The 23,492-nt window shown below is 49.3% G+C and overlaps 1 protein-coding gene across 4 annotated transcripts; it reads right to left on the reverse strand.

Moving 5' to 3' along the window:
- Nucleotides 1–799: 799 nt before the first annotated feature.
- Nucleotides 800–23,216, reverse strand: HYAL2 (hyaluronidase 2). 4 transcript variants are annotated; one of them, XM_066596885.1, is made up of 4 exons: nucleotides 22,493–23,216; nucleotides 6,992–7,944; nucleotides 5,490–5,579; nucleotides 800–1,817 (listed from the first exon to the last, which is right to left on the reverse strand). In XM_066596885.1, exons 2-4 carry the CDS (start codon nucleotides 7,922–7,924, stop codon nucleotides 1,407–1,409), a joined length of 1,434 nt encoding a protein of 477 aa, XP_066452982.1. In that variant the 5' UTR covers nucleotides 7,925–7,944; nucleotides 22,493–23,216; the 3' UTR covers nucleotides 800–1,406. The 4 variants fall into 4 exon arrangements, with proteins under 4 accessions (XP_066452982.1, XP_066452981.1, XP_066452979.1 ...); XM_066596884.1 differs by having other exon boundaries at nucleotides 22,484–23,216; XM_066596882.1 differs by lacking the exon at nucleotides 22,493–23,216 and adding an exon at nucleotides 14,642–14,772.
- Nucleotides 23,217–23,492: the final 276 nt, after the last annotated feature.

Here is a 23,492-nt window from a genome sequence, read left to right on the forward strand (position 1 = left end):
AGGGGTGGTCTGCAGGAGAACAGCGGCAGTTACAGGCGCCGAGTCCATTGTACTGTAAGCTGTGGGTGGGCAGGAAGGAGTTAAGCATCATGTAACACCCTTGGGGTCCATGTCAGTAAATGCATAGTAAGGAAGACATCGGGTTTCACATCTGGAAGACGTTGCGGCGGGGAGAACGAGGCCTGAGCTTCTGGTAACACTCCTGCTGAAGGAGACCAGGACAAGCGGCTGGGGAACCTGCAGATATAATGTAGCAGGGGTGTGAGAACGTTCGCAACAGACATTGATGCATCATTGCAGCCAGATTCCTGGAGTATTGGGGGATGGGGTTGTAGAGAGGGTCCGATCCTGCCAATCGTCCCGTCCTTCCCACCTCCTGCAGAGCTGGATGTTGCATCGTCTGGGCCGCGTCCATCTCACTGAGGGGGTTACTAAATTCAATAAATGCTAGGAATCCAGAAATACCACATATATATTACACATATTGCTGGACACAAAACATGGCTTCTTCAGCTCTCTGCTTGCTGTCAGTGAATTTAAATGCTTGTTAAATATCCAGAGACCAAAAACCCATTCTGACCTCTGGCTGCTCACCGCTCAGGTTTTGTTATAATGTTTAAGTGTAGACAATCCTCGACTTCAGGCTGATGGCTTTTATCTGCACTGATACATTGTAACAATCCTCATGTAGGGAGATTGATGAAGACGGAGTGCCCCTTTAAGCAGCGGCCCCCAACACAGGTAGACTACTCACACTGGCACAGAGTCATAGCACCTTCCGGAATAAGACGAGACACACCAGGGTCTTACAATACTTTATTGTTTTGTGTTTTGCGGTACTTGGGCGCAGGTTATGGCGGTGTCTAGGCCCAGGTGGAGATGGCAGAGTCTGGATGACCAGCTCCAGATTAGGCGTTCCACATCCACACAACCTTCCCAGTGGAGCCCCCCAATGACCTCACAGTCACACTACAAAGACTTCAGAAAATACTACAAAATGGCAGCGTCCAGCAGTATAAAACAATGGTTGAAGGCACTGGCGTGAGCAGCAGGTGGCGCTGTTCCTGAGTGCCGGACTACAATTAACTCTTTAGGTGTGAAGGGGGGCTGCGCTGATCCCAGTAAACAGCTCAGCCCCTCTTTCCAGACAGGTAGGATGAGAACCTTATTGCACAGTCTTAGACAAGCCCTTGTACCCCCGAATCCCACGTAGAGGGGCAGGGAGAATCATTACGTCCTAGAGGTAGGAATAACTCAGCGCCATCTCATGGCGGATACAGAGTACATTTAAATAAATAACATTCATGGAACCGATTGAAAACCTATGGCTCCATCTTTCGGGGTCCCATCACCCATAGTCAAATGTAGTGTTAAAGTGAACCATTCTTCAGTGGGTCATGACGCCCTCAGAGCAGCAGGAGGAATAAGGCCAGCAACGACTGCAGCAGCATGTGGCCCCTAAGGGTCCCTGTAAATCCTGCGTGGTTCCTTGTGCTTCTCAGTTTGTTACAGCTGTCGCCGTACCAGTCCACATAACACTGGCAGTGGAAATTTGAACTCAGGTAGTGCTTGTCCTTCGTGGAGAGCTCACCGTCCGCCCACATCGGGGCCGATGCGTCCACATCTTTTGGAGCATGTACTATACGGAAACTGGCCGGGTTGAGGTGTAAGAAGCTGTCTGTGTTATTGGCTTGTCTCAGGCAACGGCCGTTACTGTTGCAGAGAAAACGGCTGCAGTGCTCTGCGGCGGTTGTCACATTGACGATGTATTCGCCAAAACTACCCTCCAGGTACGACTTCACCTTTAGGCAAGACTCCTGCAAGAAAGAGGGAGAATGTGAGAGGGGGTACAAAACCAAGAGCATTATGGGAGGTCAGAACACTGCAGTGGAAGAGGCCGGGCATCAGAGGACAATAAAGAGGGGCAGAAGGGAGGCCGGGCAATAGAGGACAGCATAGACACTTTAACAATAGAGCAATCGGGGCACCTGCACTGGACCCCCTGGCAGCAGAGGGCACAGAGCATTAGGGTACATTCATACGTTTCGGTGCAGGGCTGCACCAATATCCACAGCATATATTCTTTGCTTCAGATTTTAGTGTGGATTTCACACCCTCATTTGAAGGAGTGAAATCTGCCTCAAAATCCACAACATTTGGTGCAGATTTGCCATAGACTTCCTGCTGTGGAAAAAACATAGAAATCCACCACATGTAATCACAGCATTAAGGGTAGCGGCAGAATGAGGAGAGTGTGCTGAAAGAAGTCATCATGAAGGTCTGGGTCAGACAGAGCAGGGCCTGTTCAGCGTCAGAGTCAGGAGAGCATAGCAACAGGTGAGCGCCACAGCATGCGGGAGAGGGCAAGTATACGGTTTTATTATTTTTTGAGGCACTGAAGAATTCAGGGGCGGAGGCACTTATGACACCTTTGCAGTCGGCTCACCAAAACAGCCCAGAGGTCGCTTTCACATGTCAATCATAGAATGGTAGAGTTGGAAGGGACCTTCAGGGTCATCGGGTCCAACCCCCTTGCTCAGTGCAGGATTCAGTAAGGTATCTCAGACAGATGTCTGTCCAGCCTTTGTTTGAACACTTCCATTGAAAACTCACCACCTCCTGTGGTAACCTGTTCCACTCATTGATCACCCTCACTGTCAGAAAGTTTTTTCTAATATCTAATCTGTGTCTCCTCCCTTTCAGTTTCATCCCATTGCTGCTGGTCTTTCCTTGTACAAATGAGAATAGGGCTGATCCCTCTGCACTGTGACAGGCCTTCAGATATTTGTAGACAGCTATTAAGTCTCCTCTCAGCCTTCTTTTTTGCAAGCTAAACATTCCCAGATCCTTTAACAGTTCCTCATAGGAGATGATTTGCAGACCGCTCACCATCCTGGTAACTCTTCTCTGAACTTGCTCCAGTTTGTCTATGTCTTTTTTTAAAGTGGGGTGCTCAGAACTGGACACAGTACTCCAGATGAGGTCTGACTAAGGAAAAGTAGAGGACATGAGGATAATGACCTCACGTGATCTAGACTTTATGCGAATAGTACTCCAGATGAGGTCTGACTAAGGAAGAGTAGAGGAGAGGAGGATAATTACCTCACGTGACCTAGACTCTTAATACATCCCAGAATTGTGTTTGCCTTTTTGGCTGCTGTATCACACTGTTGACTTATGTTCAGTCTATCATCCATTAGTATACCCAAGTCTTTTTCACACGTGCTGCTGCTTAGCCCAATTCCTCCGATTCTGTATGTGCTTTTTTCATTTTTCTTGCCCCGATATAGGACTTTGCATTTCTCCTTGTTAAATCCCATTCTGTTAGTCGCCGCCCACTGTTCAAGCTTTTCTAGATCTTTTTGAATCCTCTCTCTCTTCTCTAGTGTTAGCTATCCCTCCTAGATTTGTGTCATTAGCAAATTTGATCAGTTTCCCATCAATTCCCTCCTCCAGATAATTTATAAAAATGTTGAACAACATGTGCCTAGGACAGAGCCTTGTGGTACCCCCACTTGATACATTCTTCCACTTGGATGTGCAGCCATTTATGACCACTCTTTGAGTAGATCACTCAGCCAGTTGTGAATCCACCTAACAGTTGCCTTGTAAATCCCATATTTGGTCATTTTTTCAATAAGTATGTATGAGATACTTTGTCAAATGCTTTACTGAAGTCAAGATATACTATGTCCACCGCATTTTCCTGATCAACCCAGTCCGCAATTCTGTCATAGAAGGAAATTAGATTCGTCCTGCATGACTTGTTTGTTACAAACCCATGCTGGCTCTGGTTAATTACTAGAGATGAGCGAGCACCCAAATGCTCGGGTCCACGTTATTTGAGTAGAGCTTTTCATAAAATTCGAGAGCTCTACTCGAGTAATGAACCCCATTGACTACAATGGGAGACAAGCATTTTTGTATGTGGGACGCAGGGTCCCGAGCATTTTTTTTTCTCCTAATACTCGAACGAGCATCAAGCTCGGCAGAGTACGTTCGCTCAACTCTATTAATTACTCAATTTTTACTTAAGTACTTGCATACATGCTGTTTAATAATTTCTTCAATGATCTTTCCCAGTATAGAAGTCAGGCTCACAGGCCTGAAGTTTCCTGGATCCAACTTGTTCCAATTTTTTGAAGATTGGGATAACATTTGCCCTTTTCCAATCTTCTGGGACTGCTCCTGTTCTCTAGGAATTTTCAAAGATTATGGCGCTGCTTTCTTTAGTATCCTAGGAAGTAATTCTTCTGGACCTTGAGACTTGAATTCATTTAAGTTAGCTAAGTTTTCCCTCAGCATCTCTCTGCTTATAGATAGCCTGCATTCTTTTATTCCCCCAATAGCACAGGGAAGATCAGTTAATGCTCCATCTACTTTCTGAGAGAAAACAGATACAAAATAGGAATTCAAAACTTCGGCCTTCTCAACATCATTCTGAACCAATTCACTATTTTCATCTTATAAGCATCCAATACTATCTTTGACTTTTCTTTTGCTTTTGACATACCCCCAAAATCCTTTTTTATTGCTTTTGGTCTCTGTTCCAAGCCTCAATTCATTATTAGCTTTAACTTTTCTGACACTTGCCCTACAGTTTCTGCAGATCCCATTATATTCTTCTTTAGCTATTACCCCCTCTTTCCATTTGATAAACATATTTTTCTTCCTTTTTAACGTCTGCAAGTTCTGCCAAGAAATTCCAGCAAGATTTGTGTCTTGTGAGACGCACAAATACAAACCCAATTCTTTTGAATAGTCATATATATGAGCGATTCTTTCCCACACTCCAGGAAAAAAAAAAGGCAGCATGTCCTATTTATTCGCTTTCCTCGGAAACACATAGCCCATTGATTTCAATGGGACCTGTATTGCCTCGCATACTGTGCAAAGTGAAATCAATGGGAAGCACTTCCGATCCTCTACTGCGCATGAAACTCGCGTGAGAGGATAGGAACCTTAGATGCGACATGAGGCGTTTTTACCTGACAAACGCCTTGCATCCGCAGGTAAATCGCATGTTCACAAGCGCGATATCAGGCCAAGTTTCATGGCCCGATATCACACTGGCCCGTGTATAGTTTGCCTGAGGTGGAGGCTAGGCACCGGGTGAGAACATACATGAGGAGCAGAGCATAGCTTGTGGTGGAGCTCCTGCCGCTGTACAAATACAACTCCCAGAACTCGCTGGGATCATTCCTTTCACAACAGATAGAGGGCGCAAACAACTGATGAAGCCCGAGGACGAAGGACATTGGGAGATACAGACTAATCATTTTCTGTTCTGCTGTAGTAAAGTGAAAGCTGCACTGTGATTGGTCGCTGTGGGCAACAGAGGTTTTCTCTTACTAAAACCACATGAAGAAAAAACAAAAGGGCAATATGGATGCCATGATGCACAGTATACAGATGGCACCTGAGGGACGTTTACATGACTGAGCTGCACATCACAACCAGACGTCACCGCTTCACACCAGGGCACTCACCGCGTTCTTTGCGTATTCAACATCACCCCAGAAGATGACCCCGGCGGCCCCCTGCGCAGCGCTCTCCCCAATGGTGGAGACTAAATCCATCTGGAAAGTTAAATAAATGCAGTATTAATACATACAACAAGAACTGACAGCCGCCATAAGGGGACGTTCACAACATGGATTTTGTCACCTGGAATCCGCCTCTAGAAACTATGATAGAATTTTATAGCTGAGCAGTGGAGATCTGCCATGACTATGCAAACATACAGACGCGGATCCGCAGGCGGATTTAGCTCTTTTCAATGGGAATCTATGTCAAGAAGTAACACGAACGCTTTTTACACATTGATATGAATCCATGTGTGAAAAATAATCATTCTTACCGCATAGATTACAGCATGGAATCCCATTAAACGGAATTGCATTCAGCATTGAATGGCATAGAAATCTGCAGTTATGTAGTTACATGTGGCAGTCTTCACTGTATTCTGACATTCTATTCATGGACCATGAAGCTCAGGATTAACAAGGGTGCATATGTTTTCTAAACGAGGGGTATAGGGGTGCACAGCAGGGTATAGTGGAAGGACACAGTGACTATAAATGGTGCGATGACTCCAGGACATAATGAAATTTTAGGTGCATGGGGGGCTCCTATGTATGGTGGGCTTCTGCAAGAACACAACTTTCATCCCTGTAACAAGTCCTGTGACCAGCTGAGCTGTAATAAGTGGATGCAGAGTGGTGTGTATGGGGTTAAACCTCCGCGTTCTGCCATGATGGACGTGCCCGGTCCTGCACTTGGTGCATTCCTTTCCTGACTCCATCAATACACTCAGGCGCACAATATGATGCTGGAGGGCCGAGGAGGATCCTAACAGGGACGCGACCACATACTGTACTATAATATATGCAGGGGATATCCGCTCGCTCTGCCACACCCGCCGCCTTCTTGAAGTTGGGGTGCAGATGGGTCTGCAACCATGTCTGAATTGCAGCCTGCCGTGTTCCCGGAGTTGTATTTTTTTAGAGCGCTACGATGCCTGGGGTTCAGGTTAGAAGACTTACGGTCAAACTGGGACCGCCATTCGTCTTACGGAAGCATAAATACAGGCAGAATATGTGCAAGTATCACCAGACTAAGAGTTCCTTAACACAGGCGTGTATGCAAATGTGCACGCTTCAGCGCAACATATTTGCGCTATAAGCGCTGTTGATTTGCTTGCGCATCTGTGCATTGTACAGTATTTATTTGCGCATGTGCATATGGGAGGAACGCAAACTCGTCCAGATTTAAATGACTATTTAGTCTAATGAGGTGCAGATATGGAGAAAGTGTATGAACCAACTGATATCATTACGCCCATGTGAAGGTGTCTTAACACTGGGCCATCTGGATGTTCACTATACATTCAGTCTCTGGTTCTTGCCTCTATTCATTTAAGCCATTGACAATGGTATTATGAAGGTCATTTAACTGGCAGCCATGTCCTATAGGGGACGTCACGCCTTACCTGGGACAGGGTGTCCAGCATCTTCATGTAGGTGGGTCGTGAATACACATAGACCGGCAGGGCGTAGTCTTTGTGATGCTTATTTGCGATCCTCATGGCTTCCTTCACCCGGAAGTGTACAAACAGGCGACCCTGAGAGCTGGACTCCAGAGTCTGGTTCAGGTAGATGGATGGGAAGAGCGCAGTGCTGGCCTCCCACAACCAGTTCAACTGGTCATTGCGGGAGATCTCCACGTCCGGACACTTCCCGGTGTAGCGCTCCCAGTTCTGCATGTAGTCGTGGTTGTAGCAGTCGGGGAACAGGTAGAAGCCCCAGAGCTGGCGGGGACGGGCGCTCCTGGCATGCTGTATCGTTTGTTCCATGAAGCTGCGGGCGGCGGTTTCAAACTCAAATTGTGCTTGTTTGTTGACGTCTTCTGAGGGCCACTTGGGGTGATGGGCTGCAACCAGATTCCGTGAAAACTGCCTGTATATGTCTTTGTCGTGCCAGTTTCTTAACCAAATGGGACGCCACTCCTCCCAGTCGATGACGGCCAGTCCTTCCTCATCTACGGTTTTGTTTATATATTTCTTCAACCCTTCCTGCATCCATCTCAAGTGGGTGCTGATGCTAGCGTTCTGGGGAACACCGCCGTAGAAAGGAACGTTGTTTTTACTATAGTAAGGGTAGTATCCGAGGCGCTCCTTGTAGAAGATGGTGAGTCTCTGGTCCACAAAGCCCTCATTGGGAGACGCGTGGAAGTCAAAGAGTCGTAAATCGAAAGGCACATCGTGTCGTGGTTGACATTCCTGTGTGGGGGCGTTCCAGATTGCTACAAATGGCCGCTGACTGTAAATAGGGCGAGTGGTGGGCTTCTCCATTGCAGGGGATGAAAGGCCATCATGGAAGGTGAAGAGAAGGCACCAGAGAACGGACATGAAGAAGGCAAGCATGGTGAAAATGGAGGAGACACCTAAAGCGAGAAGAGGAGAAGAAAAGACATTAGAAGTACTCCACGGATTACCAGTAATAACGCATAATAATCATACAGCATATAAAGTGAAGCGATACAGGTGTACTTCAGCTCTGATAGCACGTACAACCCAGGACGAGCACTGATATCATCACCCCCCATACTGAGCCTCACCGATGTCCTCAGCCCCCCCCCCCATACTGAGCCTCACCGATGTCCTCACCCCCCCCCCATACTGAGCCTCACCGATGTCCTCACCCCCCCCCCACTGAGCCTCACCGATGTCCTCACCCCCCCCATACTGAGCCTCACCGATGTCCTCACCCCCCCCATACTGAGCCTCACCGATGTCATCACCCCCCCCCATACTGAGCCTCACCGATGTCATCACCCCCCCCCCCCCATACTGAGCCTCACCGATGTCATCACCCCCCCCATACTGAGCCTCACCGATGTCATCACCCCCCCCATACTGAGCCTCACCGATGTCATCACCCCCCCCCATACTGAGCCTCACCGATGTCATCACTCCCCCCCCCATACTGAGCCTCACTGATGTCATCACCCTCCATACTGAGCCTCACTGATGAACCCCCCCCCCCATACTGAGCCTCACCGATGTCATCACCCCTCCCCCATACTGAGCCTCACCGATGTCATCACCCCTCCCTATACTGAGCCTCACCGATGTCATCACCCCTCCCTATACTGAGCCTCACCGATGTCATCACCCCTCCCTATACTGAGCCTCACCAATGTCATCACCCCTCCCTATACTGAGCCTCACCAATGTCATCACCCCCCCCCATACTGAGCCTCACCGATGTCCTCACCCCCTCCCCATACTGAGCCTCACCGATGTCCTCACCCCCCCCATACTGAGCCTCACCGATGTCATCACCCCCCCATACTGAGCCTCACCGATGTCATCACCCCCCCCCCCATACTGAGCCTCACTGATGTCATCACACCCCCCATACTGAGCCTCACTGATGTCATCACCCCCCCCATACTGAGCCTCACTGATGTCATCACCCCCCATACGGAGCCTCACTGATGTCATCACACACATGTAGTTCCCATATTAAATTATGCCAAAAAAATCATTGTACTTTTATACAAATCACATGGCATGCAGTTGTGATCTGCTTTTTTTATACCCCCATAGAAAATAATGAGCAATTCTTCAAGAATCGCAGTTTTTCAAACTCACATTAGGGGTCCAAGAGGAAAAAAATAGCTTGTGTGAATTAACCCATTCAAATGAATAGATTCGTTACTCTTGCAAGTTCTGTCCAGCTTGGAATTGGACAGAACTCGCACAGGAGTGGGAAGTATCGTCCAAGTGACTATAACCTAAGAAGGACGCGGCGCGGTAAGACTGAGCCCACACAGGAAGCCTTGTGACTCAGCAAGTATTGGCCGGGGCTCCTGTGGAATCACATTCACTGTAAACCCTGTAAATCGACGCCGAGCGTCCCGTCTCCATTCCTGGAATCACAGCTCATACAGAAAAGGAAGTAGAGAAACATGGAGGCGGCATCATCACTGGACACGAGTATTGAATCTCGCATCTGTCTAGTAGGGGGCAGATTTATGAAAGGAAAATACGACTTGTTGCCCCAGGCAACCAATCACAGCACAGCTTTCATTTCTTTAACTGCGGCGGTAAAATGAAAGCTGCGTTGTGATTAGTTGCTGGGGGCAGCTAAGCCAGATCTTTCATAAATCTGCCCCTTTGTGTACATCCAGAGGGTGAAACCCTGACAGTCCTGCTCACACCACTGAGGGCTTGTTACAACGTATCAGCGCAGGTAAAATGTATCAGTTGGGAGTTCAGGATGTAAACAAAAACGTTCGAAAGCAGTTTTTGAAACGGAATTAAAAATGGCTCAAAACCTGTCGGCAATTCCGTACTAAAATCTGCCCGAGACCCGAGGATTCTGCTGTGGAATTCCGCAGCTCCGGATTTGGTTGCAACCTACAACAGAATTCCGTCCCGTGTGAAAGGTCCCCGATTCATTTCTCCATCACCGCGCCTCGCACTTACCTCACCGTCTGCAAGTCAAAACAGAACCCAAGAAATGATCTTGGCTGACTGTGCACCTGGCGTTTGGGCGAGTCTGTGCCCCACCCACAGCGGCGCTTGCACCTCACTGAAGCTCTAATCAACTTTTATGGAATATTCTCAGCACATGCTATAAATGCCTGATAGGTGCAGGTCCCAGAGGTAAGACTCGCATCTTTGTAAAGAACGGGGGTCTCCAACCCACCTAGTGAGGAGACCACCGCATCCTGGTGAAGAATGAACGGAGAGATGGCAGCCATGTGCGCGACTCTCGCTATTTTATCTCCTTGAAAGCGAACAGCCAAGCACCTCTCCATATAGGGAATATCCCTTTAATAAAATCTCTCCTGTGGTGTCTGAAGAGGAAGGAACTGGCACAGATACAATCCGACTGTCTGGAGAAGGGGATGCAGTTCCTCTGACAGCCAGCAAGTGGCGCACCAACATCCACTCATGACCCTGCACTCCTCCACACACACTGAAGAAAGACATGGATACAAAGATGAGCAATGGGGACTAATAATGACTATAACGTACAGTCACTCTGCTCTGAAGAATAAAGATGGTCACAGTACCCATTCTCAGACAGAAGCCTTATGGGCCGTTTAAACGAGGGGTCCCCAACTCCAGTCCTCAGGGACCCCCAACAGGTCATGTTTTCAGGATATCCTATGGTAAGAACACCTGTGGCAATGTCTGAGGCACTGACAATAATTACATCACCTGTGTAACACTGAGGAAATCCTGAAAACATGACCTGTTGGTGGTTCCTGAGGACTGGAGTTGGGGAACACTGGTTTAAACGACTGCAGGAGTGCTGACGTCACCGCTAAGGTCGTCAGCGCTCGTGCGGAGAGTTTAGACTAAAAAATATCTCATCCGCTTCTCGCTCAGCACTTCACCTTCTACGTGAAGCGCTGAGCATTTGCACAGAACGAGAAGCCAGTGATAGTTTTACGCCAGCGACAAACAACTAGGAACGCATAGTGAGCGATCTTTTCACATTTACGCTGAACGATTATCACTCAAATTTGTTTAAATAAATTCTGAGCGATAATCGTTGCGTGTAAACGGGTCATTAGGCTCTTTTTACACGGAGTGCTGAATTGTTCGCTTGTGCGCCTGTTTATACTGGCGGATAAATAGTTTGGAATTTCGTACGCAAATTGTTCACATTCACTGCACCAGCGAATGAACAACTAAACGATAGCTATGCCCACACAACGTGCGAACGAGCCACCTATTATTTTAATGACTGCGTAAAATGAACGACGAAGAGATGCCAACGAATTCTCATACGATGTTCAATCATTGGCAGGGTTTATACTGAACGATTACCATCCAAATGCGCACAATCTGGCGATTTATGGAACGAAAATCATTCCGTATAAAAGGGCCCTTATAGAGTCAGTACACTTGATTGTTGGAGTCTACAAAAACGCAGGAGCAGCTGATATCAATCACATATATGAGGTCAGGAGTGGCTGATATAACCTGCAAAGCCCTTTACATCATGCATGTGACATCAGCTATGGAGCTACACTGGCTGCGCACGCATAAGTGCTGCGTCTTTGCAGTACGAACATTGCTTTTTGGCGTGCGCATCATCGTATTTTACTGCATTGCTCCCCTGCCATTGAAATGCCTAATTAGTCTAATGAGTTCCAGATGTATTCTTTTTCTTGTGCAACTACGTAGTGTTTCACATCTCCAAGCGTATTGCGTGCGTATTTTTGCATCCCCGTTGACTTCTATGGGGACCTTTAGTGTGCAGGAAAATAGAGCATGCTGCATTTTTGCACGACCGAAACGTGCAGGAAAATACGTCCACATAAATGCACTCATTGAAATCAAGTTCTATGGATCTGGATATGGAGAGGAAACAGTCAGCAGGTTTGATGTCAGAAATGTGTTTATAGGAGGGCAGAACATAAAATCAGGGATGTCACATTCTGCACATGACACATATGAGCAGAGGCAATATGGAGGCCGTTTGTGTGCGAGGACCGAGGACCCATCCCCCACCCGTGCTCTCTCAGGCTCTTCCCTGGGGTCTCATTGTCTGCATAGTCCCTTCATCACACAATGGTGTCTGCACAGCAGAGACCCCTCACTCTGATGCCCCCCTCCATCCTCAGGCAGGGAGCAGAAGCCGCAGCACTCTGCTGATGATTGTAGAGCGAGGATGCGGCGGTTTTCTGTGCTGTGAATGTGGTCGCAGGATATATAATTATACCGCGTGGGGTGATTGTACCGGAGCAGACTCAGCGCAATAGGAGAGAGGAAGCCAAGAGGCTCCATAGAGTGTCAGCCTTTCAGACTATTCCGTCCATACGTTGGAGGGAAGTTTTTGTTCAATCTGCAGCACAAAAAAGCCGTAAACTTTGGCGCACGCTGTATTTGTAACTTTTCTCTGCACCCATCGCATTTAAAAACTGGCAAGAATAGTCGATGGGTTTATCAGAAGGGGTGTGGCCAAGAATCTGACAAAAATGGCACAAAAAGCTGTCTAAATCTACACCCCCTCCTCCTCTGTGAAAATATTAGCGCAGTGAGCCGTGGGCAAAAACATCTGAAAATGCACAAAGTTTACTAGAACTGCTGCTGGTCCCATCGCAGATCAGTCCCCGGACACAGACGACCGTGTTGGACGCCACACATCATCCCAGTTGTTCTACCCTTGACATAACCACAAGAGCGGCTGAAACCAGAGACAATAGAGCGCTCCTTCCAGCAATTCTCCACCGCAGAGCAGGGGACCCGGATTTACGATGCCATACATCCTACTAGGTCACATGGGGAGTAACCTGCACAGGAGCCACAGAGTGTCCTGTAATCCAGAAAATCTGTTAATCCAGCACAAGATGAAGGTGGAATCTCACAGCAGCCGGAGCAAAAAAAAAAGGAAGGAAGACATCTGCAACTGATGAAGTGACGGCAGCAGATTGTAACGTCAACTTGTATTCCTCATCTTCCTGAAGGTTCCTCAATGTTACTAGTGAGGACAATAGCCTGTTCTGTGACCACCTGATAATCCGGCACCTGTCAGGTCATGTTATGTTGTATACACATTGATTATGCATACATACTGTCATCCAATAGGTGGCGCTGCAGAAGTCACCAGCCAAGCCAGAAACTTACTGCACACTGGGCAAACAACCCGAAACAGCTGTCTGTGTATGGGTTCTGGCTTGGTTTCCAATTCCCAATCATTGTTATAAAGACTTGTATAAGGCCTCCTGCACACGACAGGGTCGGATGGGGCATGCGGGATCCCACAACAGGATCCAACCCTGAGCCCACTCACCTGTCCGGATTCTTCTTTTTCTGTACTGTGGGAGCAGCGGCCGTCACGCATGCATAGTACAGATAAAGTCGAGCTGTCGCTAGGCGATCACGTGGATCCCAAAACTCTTCTGCAGTGCTCATTGCAGAAGGGCCACAGGACAGACGGCTTCCATTGACGCCGTTGGTGCATAAATCCGCACAGAATGGAGCATGCTGCAATTTTTTGCCACAAGCAGAAATTTCTGCTTGTGTGCAGGAAGCAACGGGTCTCCATAGGCGGCTATGGGCAGTATTTGCTGCGGAATCTGGGGGAAGCCAGCGGCACTGGGTTCTGCAAATCAAATCCGCCCATGTGCAGGAGCCCTAAAGGATCTGACATGGATTTGAAGGAATGCTGCGGTCCAATAGGTGGCACTGCAGAGGTATTGTTCCATCTTCCTTATTTGCATATATGACCCAGAGGAGCATGCATGGCCTTATAAGTCTTCTCACTTACCCCTCAGGTGTCTTCTCACACCCCTTCTAGGTGCTCTCCTTGGGGAGAGACGATGCCATCCCCCCAACCCACTCACCCCCAAGGTGTCGCCACACACTTTTTGGGTGCTCTTGTTAAGGAGAGACGATACCCCTCTGACCTACATATGCAGGGAATCTGCTTTAATCACTACAACATGCCGATGACCGCTGTTCTTCAGTTCTCACACTGATGCAGGTCGGTCACGGTAGACCCGGTCCGCTACAGCGCCACCTATCAGCGACTTTTTTCTACTATTTTTCTTTGCCATAGATGGTGAGCACATCATCTGAAGTGGTCGTTGTCAGAGTTTCGTCTCATTTGGAGCAGCAGGGCGCCCTCCAGGGGCCTCTCAGTTGGGGGAAGTAGCTAACCCTGTATATACACTGACACCTATAGATAGGCATCAGTGCATATATTACATAGGTCTATGCTATGGGTGCTGTGGTATATATAACAGACATATATACACCAATATCTATAGGTTACATATACAATAATACCTATAAACAGTCCTCTATGTTATAAGTATCAATATATGTATAGGTATCAGCGTATGCAACATAAGTTTATCCATAGGTATCAGTGCATATAGCATGGGTCTATCAACAGGTATCAGGGTATCTAGAAGTATCGGTATATATAACCGCGGTCTCCCTGTAGGTAAGGGTATATATGACATAGGTGTATCTATAAGTACGGGTATATATTACATAGGTCTCGCTGTATTTATTACACAAGTCTATCTACAGGCACGGCTATACATTATACAGGTCTCTGTAGAGCGATCAGCGAGCAGCACATGTATGAGTGGATGAGGCGCTCACCTCCCGGGCCGCCGGTGTGCTCAGCGCCGCTCCTCCCCCGGATACATGGTGCCGCCGCCGTCTCTGTCCCGGGCCTTTCATTCACATAAAGAGCCCGATCTCGCCTCAACCACCTTCTCCGGCAAGAATGGGGGGCGCCCTGCTCTCCGGCCGTTCTCCCTTCACCTGAAGCCTGAGCTGTGCCGTTTATGACACCCCTCCAAGTGGGACAGTCCACTACAGGGGGCGGAGTTCAGGATTAAAGAGACAGGCGCGCTGACAGTGAGAGCGGAGATGGGTGCGTGTAGAGTGCGAGCTCTACGGCCAGGTCACGTGAGACTAGTGTAGAAGAGGAACCCTAACGGTGTTCATGCAGGCAGAGGTTATGGGCTCAGCCTCTGTAGTCAGCGCCTGCAACCGTGGGAGTGAAGTTCTTCAAGGACAATCACTCCCATTATCCAGATGTCATGACGACCCACCGATGGCATCTCTACGTGATTATTGCCATTCACTTACAGATTTCAGTAGTGGCTGTGTAGCTTGTCAGCTCTTGTGGTCAAGATTATATGTATGAGATTCAGTATGCCCCATGCCTCACTGACAGGAGGAGGGGGGGGGGGGGGGGGTGTAACGATGTGTGCATTGTTATCACTGCCGTGGGGTTATGGGGATTGTGGGGATAATGGGATGTCCTCCTCATTGTGCAAATACTTACTGGGGAGTTGCTCCTCAGCATAAAGTCTTCAGGACAGAAGATCACAAACTAGTGCCATCTCTGGGGGCCCCTGACATCTGGAAATCAGGCCTAATGGAAGAAGCACTGGAGGAGCTCCTGGGCCCCGGGAGGAAGGAATAGAGGAGCTCCTGGGATCTGGGGGGGAAGGAATGGAGGAGCTCCTGGGATCCGGGGGGAAGGAATGGAGGAGCTCCTGGGATCCGGGGGGAAGGAATGGAGGAGCTCCTGGGATCCGGGGGGAAGGAATGGAGGAGCTCCTGGGATCCGGGGGGAAGGAATGGAGGAGCTCCTGGGATCCGGGGGGAAGGAATGGAGGAGCTCCTGGGATCCGGGGGGAAGGAATGGAGGAGCTCCTGGGATCTGGGGGGAAGGAATGGAGGAGCTCCTGGGCTCCAAGAGGAAGGAATAAAGGAGCTCCTGGGCCCCAGGAGGTAGGAATAGAGGAGCTCCTGGGCCCCGGGAGGAAGGAATAGAGGAGCTCCTGGAATCTGGGGGGAAGGAATGGAGCAGCTCCTGGGCCCCGGGAGGTAGGAATAGAAGAGCTCCTGGACCCCGGGAGGAAGGAATAGAGGAGCTCCTGGAATCTGGGGGGAAGGAATGGAGCAGCTCCTGGGCCCCGGGAGGTAGGAATAGAAGAGCTCCTGGGCCCCGGGAGGTAGGAATAGAAGAGCTCCTGGGCCCCGGGAGGTAGGAATAGAAGAGCTCCTGGGCCCCAGGAGGAAGGAATAGAGGAGCTCCTGGAATCTGGGGGGAAGGAATGGAGCAGCTCCTGGGCCCCGGGAGGTAGGAATAGAAGAGCTCCTGGGCCCCGGGAGGAAGGAATAGAGGAGCTCCTGGGCCCCGGGAGGAAGGAATGGAGGAGCTCCTGGGATCTGGGGGGAAGGAATGGAGGAGCTCCTTGGATCCGGGGGGAAGGAATGGAGGAGCTCCTGGGATCCGGGGGGAAGGAATGGAGGAGCTCCTGGGATCCGGGGGGAAGGAATGGAGGAGCTCCTGGGATCCGGGGGGAAGGAATGGAGGAGCTCCTGGGATCCGGGGGGAAGGAATGGAGGAGCTCCTGGGATCTGGGGGGAAGGAATGGAGGAGCTCCTGGGATCCGGGGGGAAGGAATGGAGGAGCTCCTGGGATCCGGGGGGAAGGAATGGAGGAGCTCCTGGGATCCGGGGGGGAAGGAATGGAGGAGCTCCAGGGCTCCAGGAGGAAGGAATAAAGGAGCTCCTGGGCCCCGGGGGGAAGAAATGGAGGAGCTCCTGGGCCCCGGGGGGAAGGAATGGAGGAGCTCCTGGGCCCCGGGGGGGGGCGGAAGGAATGGAGGAGCTCCTGGGTTCCGGGGGGGGGGGGCGGAAGGAATGGAGGAGCTCCTGGGTTCCGGGGGGGGGGGGGGGGGGGGAGGAATGGAGGAGCTCCTGGGTTCCGGGGGGGGGGGGGAAGGGTTCCGGGGGGGGGAAGGAATGGAGGAGCTCCTGGGTTTCGGGGGGGGGGGGGGAGGAATGGAGGAGCTCCTGGGTCCCGGGAGGAAGAAATGGAGGAGTTCCTGGGCCCCGGGAGGAAGGAATAGAGGAGCTCCTGGGTCCTGGAGGGAAGGAATGGAGGAGCTCATTGGCCCCAGGGGTGAGCAATGGAACTCCTGGTCCCAGATGAAGCATTGGAGGAGCTCCTGGTATTGGGTCGAAGCAGTGCAGAAGTTGTGGGCTGGGGGAAGCAAGGGAGCAGCTCCTGGGCCTGGGGGAAAGCATTCGAGCAGGTCATAGGCCTCGGAGAGAAATACAGGAGGATCTCCTAGACCTAAGGGGGAAGCCTTGAGGGATCTTCAGAGCCCGGTGAAAGCAATTGAGGAGCTTTTAGCTCTGGGGGAAGCAATAGAGGTACTCCTGGGCCCGGGTGGAAAGTAATGGGAGAGCTCCTGGGCCTGGTGGAAGTGCAAATGTTCTGGGCTGGGGGAAACGATGGAACATATCTAGGCCTAGATTAATGGAGGAGCTCCTGGGTGGGGGGAGAAGCAGTGCAGAAGTTTTGGGCTGAGCGAAGCACTGGAGGAGCTCCTGGTGTTGGGGAGCAGCAAAGAAGTTCTGGGTTGAGTGTAGCAGTAGGGGGTAGCCTCATTTTGGGTCTTCTCTCTCCATGTTGCTAAGATACATACATGTCTCGCACCTGATGGATTACCAGGAAGTCTCTATATAGAGTAAGAACATTACAGGTCTCCAGGGGTCTCCACCATCAGTTAATCAATAGTGCCCCTACTAAGTGCTGCAATTATCAGTAACCCACAGATGACAGAACACGAACCGTCAGCTGCCAGCGCCATCCCCCTCTCTTCTAGCGTGCAGTAATAGAGCCGCAGCATACCGGAGCTGAGGCTGAACACCCGTCACATCCATGTCATATTCTGGTAAAGCTAGGTGATCAATTATATGGCCGCTATTAGACCTTCCTCGAATATCGCCACTGAGCTACTCCAGACCACTGAATGGTGAATCTGCCTGGTTATACGGTCTCCCTCCTCCCCTGCTGTACTACTACTACTCTGTTTCCCCCAAAATAAGACAGGGTCTTATATTAATTTTTGTTCCAAAAGATTTTACATGTATAGCTGCCTGGACACTATTTACATTGACTGACTTTTTTATTAACTATAACTATAAAAATCCTGAAAAATCATGCGAGGGTTTATTTTCAGGGAAACAGGGTATATAACATTTTGGTTGTCGCCCAGCTTTTCCAGAAAATTAAATGACTAAGAAACATGGACCACAAACATTGACAGCCACCATTTACTGGGGACTCGGGGGTAGTTGTTGGACATTGCCCTTCATTGTCTCAGGTGTGCCGGCCGCCCCCTCCGCCTGGTTGCTGTGTTGCCCCTGGCAGCTGTTGTGCATCGGTGCTGTCTCTACATGACTGCTATGTGGAGAATGTGCAGCGCTGTGACCTGTGACCCGTCCGCCATCTGCCCCGTCTGTTCTCCAGACACAAGTGTGACTGCGACATAATAGAGTGTGGCCGCCGGCACCAACAAATGCCACACTGACACCCCTACAATAGATGCTTTGTGGCGCAGAGCACAATCAGTGTCATAATTATGAGGGCAGAATATGTAGTTGCACCCGGGCCTACTGCCAGACGGGCGCAGTCTGTCTGCCATGGCCATGATGAAGCTTTGGCGATTCCCTATGTACACCCAATATTCTATATATCCACAGGTGTGACGTATTCCAGGACGGCGCTCACTCCTCCACTGTAGGTCCTGAAGAAGACTCCATCTGAAACGTAAAAATGTCCTTCTCTGAGTGACCCCGGAGTTAGAGCGCCGCCATAGAGGGCTACTGATGTTATTTTATTTTTACTGCCTCCCTATTGGTTGTAACTTTTCCAGTAGCTTCTCTGCAACGAGCAGCAAATTGTCAACTTGTTAACAGCGCAGACAGAAAAATGCTCGCCACTTAACGAGAAGCCGAATCAGAAGAGATAATCGATAGTGGTGTTGGCGGTGGGCAATGATGGGGAGTCAAGGGGGTCTTATTGGGAAGATCTTAGGCATCACAAAATGCACAGAAACCACATATGAAAAGAACTCATTATTTCCAATCGGTTCATTTAATGAGCAATTTTCTGAGCGTGCAGAATCCAAAAAACATAGCATGTCCTATTTTTCGGGCGATTCTTTTCAAGAATCACCCATTATTTCCTGTAGGTGTGTGAAAAAAAACATATTGCAGTCGCATGCCGTGTAATTTGTATGCGAGTGCAGTGCCCTTTTTTCCATTAAAAGTATTAGAACAAGATTTTTTTTACATCTGTGAATAGTATGTACAGAGATGCAATGCCATGTGTTTTTCTTGCAAAATGCATGAAATATTGCGTGTTTATAAGTGTGTTATTGGTCCGATTTTCTCAGATCAATATCACACTTGCCCATGTAAATACAGCCTTAGGGATTATTCACACAAGCGTATATCGGCCATAGTTTTTTACGGCCAGCTGATATACGCTACCATGTGATGCACGGGCTTGGTGTACATGCCGTCAGGTGGGGGAAGATAGCTTAGCTCAGCTAAGCTCCCACCCCTTCTCCACAGCCAGCAATGAGCTCTGCCCCTTCCCATTGCAAACAGCGGAAAGGGGAGGAGAAGAGAAGGGGGAGGGTGTTTAGCAGTCACGCTGCTAAACTCCCTCCCACCTTCCTTCTCCGGCCGCTGTCATTGGCTCCCATAGGAGTTTATGGTTGCGGCCGTAGTCTGGCCAGGAAGATAGTTCCAGAACTATCCTTCCTACCTGGCGTAAAAGCGCAGGAATACGCCTGTGTGATCTGATGCATTGGAATCCAACGCATCAAATGGTAGCATATATCGGCCGGCTGTGAAATCGCCGGCCGATATACGCTCGTGTGCATAAGCCCTTAGGCTAGATTCACACAGGCGTATATTGGCCACATTTTCACTCCCGGCTGATATACGCTGCCCCTCTGATGCATTGGTTTACAATGCATCAGTGCACATGGTCATATCTCCGCAGCGTAAAAGCGCCCGGATGGCTGACTGTTACGCCGGCGGCAGCTGGACTTCTATGGGAGCTGCCAGAGAAGGGAGGTGGGAGGGAGTTTAGCAGCTTGACATTGCTGGCTGCCGACAAGGGGCGGAGAGGGGGTGGAAGCTTAGCACACTAGCTCCCGCCTCCTCCCCTTGCCGAGACCCAGCGAGTGATTGGAGAGGGGAAGACAGAGCAAAGCTAACCTGTCTCCCCCGCCTGACACCGTCCCGAGCTTGGTGTATATGCACCCGTTCACATGTTTGCTGGTGGGTGAACGTAAAAATGCCAGCGTCCGTGTGAATCCAGCCTTAGGGCTCTCACCCATTTGCTTTCTTTTACCGGTAACGCTGCGACATCGCTGCGTTTTTGTAACGCGATTGTCAATGGGACTTTTTAATGTTAAAAACGCATCGCAACTTTGTGCTTTGCGATTTTTTTTGTGCAATGCTTTTTTATCATTAGAAAGTCCCATTGACAATCGCGTAAAAAAAAATGCAGCGATATCGCAGCGTTAAAAAAACGCAAGTGGGTAAGAGCCCTTAGGCTTTATTCACACGAGCGCATAAATAACGATGTTTTTACGCCTGATCGATATACATGATCATCTGAGTCATGGGCGAATATACGGCGTGTAAAAACGTTGAACAGTGAAAAATGGAACATAAGTGACTGAAATACGTGTCGATCCATATTTTCTGGGCAAAAAGATAGTTCTGGATCTTTTGGCTGATATATGGCGGCGGCTCCCATAGACTTCTATGGGAGCTGGACAAAGAAAGGAATGGGAAGGCATTTCAGCAGCATCCATTGCTGCTGAAATGCCTATGTAGGCAGGGGAAGGCACCCCAAAGATTTTTGCAAAGTGAGGGTTTTCCGGGGTGCAATGTATTTTTTCGCTTAAAACGACGCTCACGTTTGTGTGAACGGGCGAAAAAAACGCCAGCCGTGATCGCGGAAAAATATCCATTCATGCCAATAAATGGCGTGGACCAGAAAATGTAAAAACGCCTAAGTCTAAGAAGCCTTATTCACATGGGGGATTTTAATGTCCAAGTTTGGAACTGACAGAACTCAGACCCAATAAAATTAGTGTGTATTCACATGTGCAGTCGTTTTCACAGAGTGAGGCTACATTCACCTTGGCCAGCGTGATATCGGGTCGAAAAACTAATTTTGCGCTTGCCAATTTGCCATTTTCACGGCGCTACAAAGTATTTTTGAATAAAAAATCGCATCGTATTGCCTCTGTGAAATTGCAATCTTTATGTGTGTGAAAGGATCACAAGTGCGAAAACAATGGGCAAGGCGTTCCGAGGGAACGCCAAAGATAAAAAATGCGGTATTTTTTTGTCACTTGTATGAATGAATACATTCAAATGGATGGATTTCATATTTGTGCAAATTTTGTGAATATTGAGGATATCTCCCTAATGGTCCATGTAAAAAAGCAGCAAGTCCTATCCCGGTGCGAATCCCGGACCCGAATTGCCCATTGAAGTCAATGGGTACATTAAAAATAACGGAATGCCCTCACATAATGTGTGTTCTGTTTTTTCCCCGCACCCCCACCATTTATTTTTTGTTGTTTTTTTTTTAACACACATGAAAAAAAACACAAAATGGATGTGAAAACGCAGATACACCCCAGTGAAGTTTTTCACTGACTGAAATTGCACTCACCGTGTGAATAAGGGCCGACTCACACTAGTGTATGCGTAAAACGCTGCGTGTGTAACGCGGCGTTTTACCGCTGTGTGAGCCGGCGGTGTGCAGGCATACTGCTGCGTAGGGCAGGGATTTTGCACTGCGCATGACTGCATACCTCACGCTGTCTGGCTTGTTTTCCTTTTAACTTCTCGCTTGCGACAGACACATGACGCTGAGCCCTTTATGAACGTAATGATGAACAATATCATCGGATCGTTACATTGCGTCTATTTCTAAATAGACTTTGTGGCGCTCTGATGCGAGACCTCCTGGTGTCCGCTGCTCCTGTACCTCAGCCATCTGTCTCTCTGTCCAGACGTTGCAGCTGTCGGCTCTGGAGAGGATTCCCAGCTACCTTCACACATGAGGAAATCTCCAGCTCCGACCCCTCATAACGGCTGATGTGTAATAATTAGTCCCATGTAACATCAAGATTATTACATATGCTGATGTTTGATACGTTTCTACCTAATGTTGACCCTGACCCTTCAGCCCAGCTTTAGGACAGTGCTGAGAAAGTCATGAACAAGAGGAAATCTATGCAGAGAAGCAACCGACAAGACACTGAAGTAAAGATTCAGCGCTGTATTAGGAAGTTCTGCAACTTCTTAATAATCTTTGTGTTTCAGTTCCTCAACATTTTCAAGATGTCTGCTTGCTGTCAGTGAATTAAAGCATTCTCGTTTACATCTAGAGGCTGAAAACCCATTCTGAACTAGTCTTGCAGACGGTGTGATACAATGAGTCAGTCTGCTTTCACATGAGTATATATACGCAGCTACTTACCCGCGTAAATATGCTGTCCATCAGAAATATTTAGTTGGCCCAGCGCATTTACGCGGGTAAGTAGCTGCGTATATACGCTTGTGTGAATAAAGCTTTAACCGTGTTACCTGTGATACCTGGTGCTGATGGTCTTGTAGGTGGTGCTGGTCCTGTCAGTTCTGCAGGTGATACCCGGAGCTGTCAGTTGTGCAGGTGATGCTTGTTTGTGTCAATTTGGCAGGTTATGCCTGCTAGTGTCAGTTCTGCAGTTGATGCCTGATGCTATCAGTCGGGGAGGTGACACCTGATGCTGTCAGTCAGGAAGATGACGCCTGATGCTGTCAGTCGGGCAGGTGGCGCCTGATGCTGTCAGTCAGGAAGGTGACGCCTGATGCTGTCAGTCGGGCAGGTGGCGCCTGATGCTGTCAGTCGGGCAGGTGGCGCCTGATGCTGTCAGTCGGGCAGGTGGCGCCTGTTGCTGTCAGTCGGGCAGGTGGCGCCTGATGCTGTCAGTCGGGCAGGTGGCGCCTGATGCTGTCAGTCGGGCAGGTGGCGCCTGATGCTGTCAGTCGGGCAGGTGGCGCCTGATGCTATCAGTTGGGCAGGTGGTGCCTGATGCTGTCAGTCAAGGAGGTGACGCCTGCTGCTGTCAGTCAGGCAGTGTTGGTCATGCAGGTGATGCCCAATGCTGTCAGTCGTGCAGGTGATGCTTGTTAGTGTCAGCCGTGCAGGTGATGCTTAATGCTGTCAGTCGTGCAGGTGATGCCTGTTAGCGTCAGTCTTGCAGGTGAAGCCGTCAGTCCTGCATTCATTGCGTCTCCATGATGCTGCTGTTAGTCCTGCCGGCTTTGCTCTGGTGCTCTTGACTTGCCCTGTCCAGTCCAGTTCTGCTTCCCTCTTTCCTTCCTGCCCCTCAGCCCCCACCCAAACTCTGCTGATTTCCTTTGTTGAATGGAAATAGGATGTTTTCCCATCTCTGCCCAGTAGCTCTGCTGACAGAGGGGCCAGGCGGGTGCTGATGGGTGTGGGGATCACTTATCATTATTTTTGTACCGTCCATACACTTCCGTACCAGGACTCGGCTTTTCCTTCTGAGGGTCTTGTGACAGGAGAGGGGGTGACGCTGCTGTGGCTGGA

This window comes from Eleutherodactylus coqui, chromosome 3 (genome assembly GCF_035609145.1).
Source record: "Eleutherodactylus coqui strain aEleCoq1 chromosome 3, aEleCoq1.hap1, whole genome shotgun sequence".
Taxonomy (NCBI): domain Eukaryota; kingdom Metazoa; phylum Chordata; class Amphibia; order Anura; family Eleutherodactylidae; genus Eleutherodactylus; species Eleutherodactylus coqui.

Bases quoted from the DNA above. Each gene is read 5' to 3' on its own strand.
- HYAL2 (XM_066596885.1), bottom strand. From the start codon at position 7,924: ATGCTTGCCTTCTTCATGTCCGTTCTCTGGTGCCTTCTCTTCACCTTC. The intron at 5,580-6,991 runs GTAAGGCGTGAC...TTAACTTTCCAG, and splicing joins TGCTGGACACCCTGTCCCAG to ATGGATTTAGTCTCCACCAT. The intron at 1,818-5,489 runs GTGAGTGCCCTG...TCTTTCTTGCAG, and splicing joins TTGAATACGCAAAGAACGCG to GAGTCTTGCCTAAAGGTGAA.